The sequence below is a fragment of the Sitophilus oryzae genome, unplaced genomic scaffold (assembly GCF_002938485.1).
Source record: "Sitophilus oryzae breed Bouriz unplaced genomic scaffold, Soryzae_2.0 scaffold_1740_pilon_pilon, whole genome shotgun sequence".
In the NCBI taxonomy this organism is placed as follows: Eukaryota; Metazoa; Arthropoda; class Insecta; order Coleoptera; family Curculionidae; genus Sitophilus; species Sitophilus oryzae.
In genome coordinates this window covers 1002266-1013710 of record NW_022146436.1, presented here as the reverse complement: position 1 = coordinate 1013710, position 11445 = coordinate 1002266, and the positions used below count along the sequence as shown (strand labels likewise).

The following is an 11445-nucleotide window of genomic DNA, read 5'->3' as shown; positions in this document are numbered from 1 at the left end:
CAAATTTCGGCTATACTAAAGGCCGAAAAATGAAAATGACGCATTTCCGCAGGAAAATTTTTGTATATTTGTACTCCTAACGTCTTCTAGAACGCATATATAAAGTCATTTTTTATATAACAGATTTCAGCAAAACGAAAGTTGAGCCGAGAAATGGTCAACTTTGTAAATAACGGACACCCTAATATGCACTTGTTCCAAAAGTATGGTTAATATTTAAATTACCACTCAGTACTAATACTAGTAAGAGATTTCATGAAAACGATTTAAATTGTATTATACTGACTTAAGTCTACGAAAATGACTTGGCTTGGAAGAAAATGATTTAAGTCAAAGATTTAAGATTTAAATCATTTTTATTTTAAGAGTTTAAGATTTAAACCTTTTTGAAACTGATCTGTTGCAACTCTGACTTCGGAATGCATTTTTGGAAAAAAAAACAACTTCAATTCATAAAAATTATTAAAAAGAATCGATATAATCAACAAACAAATATTTGTACGTTCCTGTATTCCATTCAACCCATCAAATTATTCCAATACCGCACCTTGGAAACTTGATATCCACCTAACATCCCATTAAAAAGTATGCCAAGCTGCTACTTGTCTTACCAAATTTATTTCTATTTGTTTTCAGATATAAACTTACAACAAAGGCGTGCAAGTGTCCTTTTGTCTCGTAGAGCATAACAACAAGCATTATTAAGCCTTGTTTACACTGAATTATTGACCAATAAAATGTGAAAGACAACAAAACAACGACAGAGAAATCTAATAGAAAAGCTATCGAAGAGAGTTGTGAGAATGTGAGAATATTATTTTATATGTTTGGTATTGATCAAGAGTCATTAATTCTGTTTAATGTGGGCAAAAACTAAAAATACGAATATGTTCTTTATATTTAAAACTATTTTTTAAAACTGGTTTCAAATAGTTTTAAATTGTTAACGACTGTCGGTCGAAACCATCTTGTAAAAATTTCAACACACTAAATTTTGTAATTACCGACAAAAGATATTTTTTCTTCGTATAGTATACCGGGTGCGTATCAAAAGTGGCTCACCTCTATAGCTTTTTTATGTTTTCAGATAAAAAAAAGATTTGGTATGTTAGTATGTAAAACTTGGAAAATAAGTTGGTTATAATAATGATTTTATAATTCGGAAACTCTCTATATATTTATCTAGTAATGCTAGAACACTCTATTAATTTGAAAGTTGATTAGAGAAAATAGTATTATTCATTGATAAGCCATGTAAATATTTGCGATTAGGTAAAATTGTGATGTAAGAGGACAGGCTTAGCTTGCCGGCGAGTCAGTAGTAGACGGGCCGGCCGGGTGTAAAGTAGTGTTGCGAGTCTTATGACTAAGGTTGCGAGTCCTCTTGACTATTAAACATGCGAGTCTTTTTGACTATAAAGGATGCGAGTCTTTGGACTAAGGATGCGAGTCATTTTGACTATTAAGAGTGCGAGTCTTTGGACTAAGGTTGCTTTGGGTAGGTTAGGTTAGATTAAGTTAGGTTTTTATGACTTATAAGGATGCGAGTCTTTATGACTATTAGGATGTGAGTCTTTACGACTATTAAGGATGTGAGTCTCATTGACTATTAGGATGCCAGTCTGTTTGACTATCCAGAATGTCAGTCTTTACGACTATTAAGGATGCGAGTCTTTATGACTATCAAGGATGCGAGCCTTTATGATTATTAAGGATGCGAGTCTTTTGACTAAGGTTGCTAGTCTTTTGACTATTAGGGATGCGGATCGGTTTAGCGGCAGATTTGCGTCCGGGGAAAGTCCCTATAGTTATTTCAGGTGACACCAGCTAGTTGTTGAAGATTAACCAATAGATCCGAATAATGTTTAAATTAGATGGAAGATATGGAATGGGATATATTGAATAGAATACCAGTGGCTAGGGGGCGGAGTACCCCCGGGTGAGTTTTACTATTTAACTATCAATTTTATCCAGATCAGTAAATGTTTGTTTTGTTATATTCATGTACAATGAGAGCTGCTTGCCAACGATAAACTAAATGGATATTTGAGGTGAATTTGTATTGTGAAACCCGGTTGAGTAAGCCCCAGAAATAAGCGATTTTACACGTATATGACATAAATTAGGATTGATTGACGTATTCAATTGTTTTCGGTCACTTCCCGTTTCACCGGAAATGAGAACAACTTTTGATTTTTAAATGGCACCCTCTGTATTTTGTTACTTTATTCGATAGAATATAACACTCTTTATAGAATGACATATCATATGTCAACTTTTGACATTTTTGAATATGGTTTATTGGAAATTGTAACATCCGGTTCATAACGACAATTTGACTCGAAATAGTAATATATAAGTGTACCAAATTATTCGTAAAAAATGCTTTTTGCAAATATGTATGCTAATGGGCCACCCTTGTTCCATTTGAAAAAATTGAGATATGATTAAAAATACAATTTGGGCATCTTTTAACCGGCCAGGAAAAGACACTAAAAACATTGCACAATGAAATCTATATTTCCAAGGCTCCTTGATTAAAAATCAATGTTTTAACACATCAATGATATTTATTTTACATTTATTTTAAGCGAACATGTCAAAAGTTAACATATTATATGTCATTCTATTCAGAGTGTCATTTTCTATCGAATAAAGTAAAAAATACCGAGAATGCCATTTTAAAATCAAAAGTTGTAGTCATTTCCGGTGAAACAGGAACTGGCCGAAAAAAATTGAACACGGCCAATCAATCCTAATTTATTCCATATACTAATGTTAGTATATGAAATAAATGATTATATGTACCAAATCTCGTTTTTTATCTGAAAAAATAAAAAAGTTATAAAGGTGAGCCAGTTTTGCAACTTGATATAAACATATTCCACGCATAGTTTTTCAATATTCAGCCAAAACTAAAACGCCGAGATAAAATGGTAGGGGACAACTTGACAGAAATAAATGATAGAATGTCATTTCAAATACTACTGTGACGCCTTTTTTCCGATTATACGATACTTGCATAGATATATTACTCGAAGAAGGTCCTAGAGACACACCCTATAAAAACGTACCTTATTCAAAACATTTGTTAAATGTATTCTTGTACCATTATATTCCCATAATGGCATCACAATGCACCGAAATAATTACAGGCTACTTTTCATGTCACCTTCGGACAAATTAAGATGTAGGTACATCAATAACAAAGTATCGTTGTATCGTTGCATCACGATGACCTAACCAAAAATCGTTCCATTCCTTTATTGTCAGCCGACAACTCTTATTATAAAATTCCTGGCAGGTGGTTGTCATAAATCCCCATAATAACACGACTGAAATATGTGTCAGGTAGTACGCGGATGGTGTTTATGGGTACGGTTTCACTAATTACAAGACTCGGTAAAGAGGTATTTACATTTATGATATCATTGCTACACGGTATATTATCCGCAGTCCTGTTGAGAAACATTAACATATATTCGTTTAAATCATGCTTAACGTCGATTATAAATATTTATCTATTAACATATAAACCATATTAATGGCCATTTGCACGGTTTCTTATTATCTAATAGATTTTTTGTATTGGTAAATCGTGTTAAATTTAATTTTCTAAATAGTGACAAAAAGTAAAATATATGAAACGATTTTAATTATCTAACATCAGATTTAATTAACTTTATATCTATTAATGTGCATAAATGATTAATCTGAATCGAACTTAATTTATTAATTTTCCAATTTTGTTTATAACTTTGTATACAAGGTTGGTAAAGAACGACAATGAGTTAGGTTAGGTTACTCAATTTTGTTACAAGATCCCCCTAGCGCCAATTGGTGACAATAGGGATCAATTGGCTCTGGGATCGCCTTAGTAATTCTCCACTAAAAATTGAATCAAAAAAATTATTTTGGAACTAACTTGTCGGTATCGGAAAACAAATTTGCCCAATCAAGAAAAAAATGCTTAACTCTTAGGAGCAACAAAAAGACTTACAACAACAAACTTCTTACTTACAGCTATTAAATTGAAGGATTTAAAGGATATATATTTTTTATGAATGCTTTTTATAAATCAAAAAAAAAATAGAGTTAATATAGAACCGTATGCTACTCTAGCTTTATAATTTTATAATGTTTTTTATATATGTATATAAGAATCGCTTTTAAAACGTCGACTTTGTGCGATGCCTAGTCGCCATTGATTCCGTTCATTCCAGTCTCCATCACGCAGATCCCTTGAGCTCATCGCCTTCTTGAGACCCTCCAACCAGTTTGTCCTTGGTCTTCCCAGTTTCCTTCTCTTTTGTGGAAGCCAGTTTAGTACCTTCTGAGCCAGTCGCGTGTTGTCCATCCTTCTCACATGTCCATACCACTTCAGTTGGGCACGCTTTTCCTCTACTATAGTTTTTTGTCTACCCATTTTGTCCCTGATTGTTTCATTTCGTACTCTATCCAGCCTTGATGTTCGTACTGATCTCCTTATCGCGTCCATTTCTACCGCCAGTAATTTTCTTTTGTTATTTTCTGTCAACCTCCATGTTTCCGCCCCAAATAACAGATTGCTCTATGTTTTTTAATTTTTATTAAAAAATGATATTTCTATTACCCGGCTGGATATTAAACCAAAATACTACTACATCTATATCTCTGACTACTACTAACTGCTACTAACAAACAGTTGGTTTTGTGTAGTATATGGTCTGTTTTTGTTTTGTTAATTTGGTTCATTTTTTGGGCTTTTTGGGGATTTGTTTTTAAAATAATGTTAATCGTTAGGCAACCAGTATTTCATTTGCATAATTAAAATTGTCATTCTGAATTTTACATAACCAAATTGTCACTCTAAATCGCTGGTTTTTTAGACAGATGTCACTTGTCTTGTCGTTATTAAATTCATTATTCGAATTCTCAGAATGTTGTTAAAAAAAGTTTCATCTTAAAATCAAATTTTAATCAATCACAATTGTTTATCTCCATCATTTACCGGATTAATAATACAGAAATTACAGAGCAATTAAAAACAATTCATTATTTATAGAGATTTACAGTAATTTTATTAAATTACTAGCGTGTACCAGCGACTTCCTTCGCGTCGAATTAATCATTTGTAATGGTGATGATAAAGCAAAGCAAGAATTTCCATTAACATACAACCTGGATAAAATTTTCTCACATATGTCAGCATGAGAAAAAACAATATGGCGATATTATTATATAACTTGGTAATATTTGAGGGGTAGTTTCATCTCGTTGGAATTTGACTTTCGAAAAATCCGTTTGCCAAAGATAAGCTTTTTACGTCAAGTTTAAGCAAAATCGTGTTTAAGCAAAATCGTGTTTAATCAATTACCCAACTTTTTGGAACACCCTGTATAAGTTTTTAAAAAATTTGAAAATATCTAAGAAAGCAAAATAAATTATGCGTGTCCGAGTGTTTTCCCAAAAGACTAACCGTTTTTTAAATAAGACATATTGTAATATTTGAGGGGCGTTTTCACCCTCTTGGAGTTTGAAATTCGAGAAACCCCTCTCTTTATCGAACCTCTACACCCCACAGTCAATCCGTTTGCCAAAAATCAGCTTTAAACGTCAAGCAATTTAAGCAGAATCGTGATTACTCAATGGTCATATTTTATGAAACACCCTGTATACATTTTTAAAAAATCTTAAAATATGTAAAACAACAAGATAAAATATACGTGTTTAAGAGTTTTTCCGAAAAACTCCCCGGTTTTTAAATAAAAAATATTCTAATATTTAAGGGGTGGTTTCACCCCCTTAGAATTCGAGTTATATCGAACCTCTACACCCTAAAGTCAATCTGTTTTCCAAAAATCAGCTTTTTACGTCAAGCGCTTTAAGCAGGATCGTCATTAATCAATGACCAGATTTTTCGAAACACCCTGTATACATTTTTAAAAAATCTAAAAATATGTAAAAAACAAAATAAAATATACGTGTTTAAGCGTTTTTTCGGAAACTTGACCGTTTTTTAAATAAAAAATATTGTAATATTTGAGGGGTGGTTTCACCCTCTTGGAACTGGAATTTCGAAAAATCCCTTCTTATCGAACCTCTACACCCTAGAATCAACCTGTATGCCAAAATTGAGCTTCTTACGTTGAGTGGTTTGAGCAGCATCGTGATTAATCAGTATGTCAGTCACTTAAGAATTTTATATATTAGTATAGATACGAATATTCTCGTTGATTATTGGTTTGAAATAAATATGACAGTATCCTCCAATGAAAATGCGAGTTACTAACTGTAAATTTTAATTCTGAGCTGACAAATGATCTAGATGATTTACCTAGACCGTTATTCAGAAGCTATAAACCTACCGATGAAAATATGCATGAAATCAAGTACAGGTTCACGTTTATTATAGTGATCTTAGCCGCGCATGACACAGATCATTACCCAGTGTTGCCACAAGCTTATTTTTCATGGGGGTAAATTATAACGCGATAACGGGGATTAATTGTTTTACAAAGGGGTAGATCTTCCCCGAATGGGGTAGCTGTGGCAACACTGCCGCTATCAATTTTCCTCTCGCTAGCTCGAGCGTCACGGCCGTGTGTCACACATTAACACTAACTCCAGGAGCGATTATAAATAATTCATTTGCACATTATAAATAATTTATAGTTTTGGCGTTATTATGATCGTCGTTCTTCAGTAACAGGTTCCTCGAACGCGATTTTATTACATTTTTTTTATTTAATTTTAATAAAGGCGTTTATTAAATTCACTATATACCCTTCCAGCTAAATATTTACTAGTGATTTTTTGTTACAGAATCGACACTGGGTTATACTTCCGTCAACTCAGCGATGGAAAACACTTTATACAATTGATTTACACCGATCGGAAACAATTGAAAGACTGCGAATTCGGCCATCGCCGAGACCAAGTTTTACCGTTCCTAGAAAGTTTTAAAAGTGATTTAAAAATGTTGACGGCCACGAGTAACGTGACGATTGAATCGTTGGACAACAAAACTCTACCGGCCGAATACAGGTGGATGAATTATACGTTACTTCGCCAGGAGTGTCACAAGAAGCATACCGAATTAAAAAAGATGTTAAAGGGACAGGAAGATACATTCTCAAATGTGACGTATAGGTTAGTATACGATGCAAAAAAATGTATTAACAGTTATATATAAAAAAGATATAAAATATATTTTATTGGTAAATCTATTATTTTTTTACTATTAGCGTTTTTTATAAAGTTTTAGAACAAACTGAACTAAAATTAGTCGAAAATATAGATTTCTTATTATTTTCAGATCTAAGCGGGACATTACCGATATATTTAGAGTTCCTGGTACCAAATGGTGCGGCAAAGGATATTCAGCCGATAAATATACACGTTTGGGAGGATTTTCCAGAACAGATAGGTAAAGTTTCTAAAATGTATTTATTTTGTTTAAAATATTTTCCGAATAATATAATACCTGAATCGATTAACGAATTAGTTTCGGTGAATGAAATGGTAAAATAGCTTGGACGAAAGAAAATTATGTTTATACAGTAAATATACATAATATTCGTTCGTATTTAAATTAAAGTTAAATTGAAAGTTAAGATTAGAAATATTAGTTTCTGAATGTTTGCCATAAATTATTGTTTTTCCATAGAGTTTAGCGTAATAACATGAAAGACGTATTATTGGATATTTTATCTTTAATCATCATCATCATCATTATCATCATTCTCAGCTTATTCAACCATTTCTTCATTCCATAAAGGGAATATTCTCAGCAGAGCTTTTTGGAATATTTAAGGCCATTCAACATGCTATAAGGGATGGGTCGTGGCTACCGATTCATTGAGTTCCATTTCAAGTATCTCCTCTTTCTACTCCAACCATCCACTAGTTATGGCAATCAAAATGCTTCTACAGAAGGCCAATATCAACCACTACAGCATCACTTTCCTTTGGCTTCCGAGCCACATAGGAATTCCTGACAATGACAGAGCTGATTACTTGGCTGCAAAAACTCCCAACCCTCATAAAACCAACCTCGTTTTCTCCGTGCAAGATCTAAAGAATTATGGCAAGCATATGATCGATAATATAATCCAACTAGAATGGGACTTAAACATGAATGATAATAAGCTTCATGAAATCAAAAGGGACTATTTTGAAAATAATGTAGTTAACTTACCTAGAAGAGATTTCGTTGTAGCATTTTTTTATAAACATTACCACTGCGAACGGCAGCTTTTCGTTGGTAGAGCAGTCGTGGATAAGGTATTTCACTGGAAAGAACTATTTAACAATAATAACTCGAAATTATAAATATTGGGCGCCAGGCATGAACAGAGAAAGAAAACACAGTTGTTTATTACTTAAAACTAGTGACTATATTCATTCATGATGTATCCTGATGGTAAATAGCATTGTACAATTTTAATAATTATTATAGTGGTGATATGTCGAGTAAAGCTATGTATGTAAATAATATTAAATATGTTCTATGAAAAAATACAATGCGTGTAACGTTATAGAAAATATAAGAAAGGTAGCATTACTTTATTTAAATTGTTAAATTTTATGCGGTTTTAAATCTGATATGTTGCTACCTGTAGATTCTAGAATCTATGTCTGGTTATTCATCTGTTAAAATAGGTAGTGCAATAATAATATCTATAAAAGTAATACCATTACAAGACGTAATGCAATGAAACCTAAGATCTAAATTATATTTTAAATATTAAATCGACATGAATGTTCTTAACAATCTAACCACTAAACATAGTCTGTACGATATTACATAAGATGTACGTTATTGTTTAAGACTGAAAATGTGTTAAATGTTAAATGTAAGCTAAAACTTAAATCTAAACTTAGCTGTTCTTTATGTAATCTTGCTTCAAACAGTAACAGCGTGAGGTGGGCTCATATCTCTGTACTGTCTGTCGGCGATCCTGTTGGCCAAAACAACAACATGAATCAATACAGCCGTAGCTACTGACTGGGCTTAGAAATGGGAGCGAAGCAGCATGGAGCTTACGCTGTATCCATATTGTGGCAATATGGGGACACTACCCGTACCTTGGAACACTACTAGGACCTTGGATAATGTCCGTACCCTGGACCATAACCTTGGACACAGTCCGTCCATAAGATAACGGTACAGGGAAACACTACCCGTACCTTGGATAATACTAGGACCTTGGATAATGCCCGTACCTTGTAAATAGTCCGTACCTTGGACCCTAAAAATATGAAACTCTTGTTTAAAACCAAACAAGGTCTAATAAACAAAATAAACCTACCTCGAATTACTTCCGAGGGCTCAATAATAAACAAAGAAACTGTCCTTTCTTCCATGTAACATTCTGGAGGACAAAAGAAAAGGGACGCCAACGTGCCAGCAAAATACAAATACAAGTTAAGTTGGGACATCCAAAACTCTACCCTAAAAATATTCAATAATAATATCGAATTTATAAAAGATAATAACTCATCTTTACCTGTAGCTTCGAAATGGCAGCTGATTCAGATTTTGCAGCAAGATTTAAGTTATTACCATTTCTAAAAGCCGGGTGAACAAAAGTGAGGTTCAGCGCGGAGAGCGACCTAACCTTGGAGCGAATGAACACCTACTTAAAGGACAGAACCAGCCCATTTGTGAAACATGTAATGTTCCAATATCCGTCAAACACATTATCTTTGAATGCCCAAAGTACGCGTTAAAACGAAGACAACACGGTATCGTGGATAACCCAGAGGTAGCCCTTTCCTTCCAAAATAACAAGGCTATGTTGGATTAGATAAAGGACATCGACATATATAAACATATATAAATATTTACGGAGAACGTTTAGTTTAGACATAAATATATAAATAATGGGATAAAGTGACGCTAAAAGACTCTACAGTCGATGCGTCTTTAACACATATCTCTCTCTCTCAACCATTTGTAATTGTGGTGTAGCCCAAGGTGTAGCCACCCTTACATATTTAAATACTCTCTTTGTTCTTGGGCCCATTGTTGTCTATTATTGGCTATGCGGGCCCAAGTTATCCCTGCCAAGTTCCTAATATTATGGTCCCATCTCAGGTTTGGTCTTCCTCTAGGTCTCTTAATTCTTCGTACCATGCTGTAATTTTTATGGTCCATCTGTTGTTCATTCTTCTTGCCAGGTGTCTTGTCCATTGCCATTTGAGGGATTTGACTCGGTGTATGACATCTATGATCTGGGTCTTTTGTCGTATCCATTTATCCTTTTACGGTCTCTCTTGATTATTCCCAGCATATTTCGTTCCATTGAGCGTTGTGCTACCTGCAGTTTCCTTATGATGTCCGTTTAAAGGTTGATTCTCATCCATTCCATATGCGTTCCGTATTTTTATTGTATTGACGCTATACGTAAACTTCCGTTCCGTATCAGTTTCATACTTTTTATTGTACAATTTATATCATTACGAAAATTTTATTTTAAAAATTTGTATCTTTTGTAAAAGGTAATAGATTTAATGGGTGGATTTAATGGAGGTGAAATGAAATGAAACGGAGACTTACAGCAGTCGTAATGGACTATCTCAGAAGGAGCGCAGGTGTATCGAAAATGGACCGAATTACCAACATAGAGATTAGACACCGAATGAATGCTCCAGAGACAATTATAGACAGGGTCGAAATCAGAGGTCTCAAGTGGTTTGGCCATCTATTAAGAATGCCGGAAGATCGATGGCCGAAACGTCTGTTTTAGTGGAGTCCTCCACAAAGAAGAAAGCGAGTAGACCAAGAAGGTCGTGGAACAACACAATTAGGCAAGCGATGGCATCAGAGAGCTGGAAGAACTGGATACATTTGATAGAGAGGTTTGGCGAAGGCGAACGGGAAAGCAGCAGTAGCTGCATGCTTGATTAATGGACAACCAATGTCTAATCAAAAATCCCGTATATATATATATATATATATATATATATATATATATATATATATATATATATATATATATATATATATACATACATATATAATACATATATATAATGGAGGTGAAAAGATGAATAAATATCAGCAAAATTTTAACAGAGCTGGTACAAATGTAAGAACTTGACAACGCTGTTTCCGACACGCTTCAGTTCGTCCGCCAAAAAAATGTATGGATGGAAAGGATATGGAACGGAAGGGAAACGAAACGTATAGTGAGCATTGTCCTCCATATTCATTTACGCACTATATAATATTTTATGTAAACGGAAGGGAAATAGAAGGGAGCTGATATGGAAGGTATAGTGAGAATTAACCTTAAGGGTCCAGGTTTCGCATCCATACGTCATGACTGGTAGTACACATCGGTCGAAGGAAATTTTCTTCTTAGATAAAGTGGCATTCTAGATTTGAATATGTATAATATACAGGGCTGTTCACTACATACGACACGGAGTATGGTAGCTAAACGATTAGATTTTTAC

At 33.8% G+C, this 11445-nt stretch overlaps 1 protein-coding gene across 1 annotated transcript in view; it reads left to right on the top strand.

Moving 5' to 3' along the window:
• The first annotated feature begins 1479 nt into the window (after positions 1 to 1479).
• Positions 1480 to 11445, top strand: part of LOC115881797 (phospholipase A2 isozymes PA3A/PA3B/PA5-like) — a 150080-nt gene continuing 140114 nt past the window's right edge. Inside the window, exons 1-3 of the mRNA XM_030899464.1 lie at positions 1480 to 1498; positions 6805 to 7131; positions 7298 to 7408. Of these exons, the coding sequence (XP_030755324.1) occupies positions 6959 to 7131; positions 7298 to 7408 (284 nt within the window). The 5' untranslated portion in view covers positions 1480 to 1498; positions 6805 to 6958. The remainder of the gene's footprint in view (positions 1499 to 6804; positions 7132 to 7297; positions 7409 to 11445) is intronic.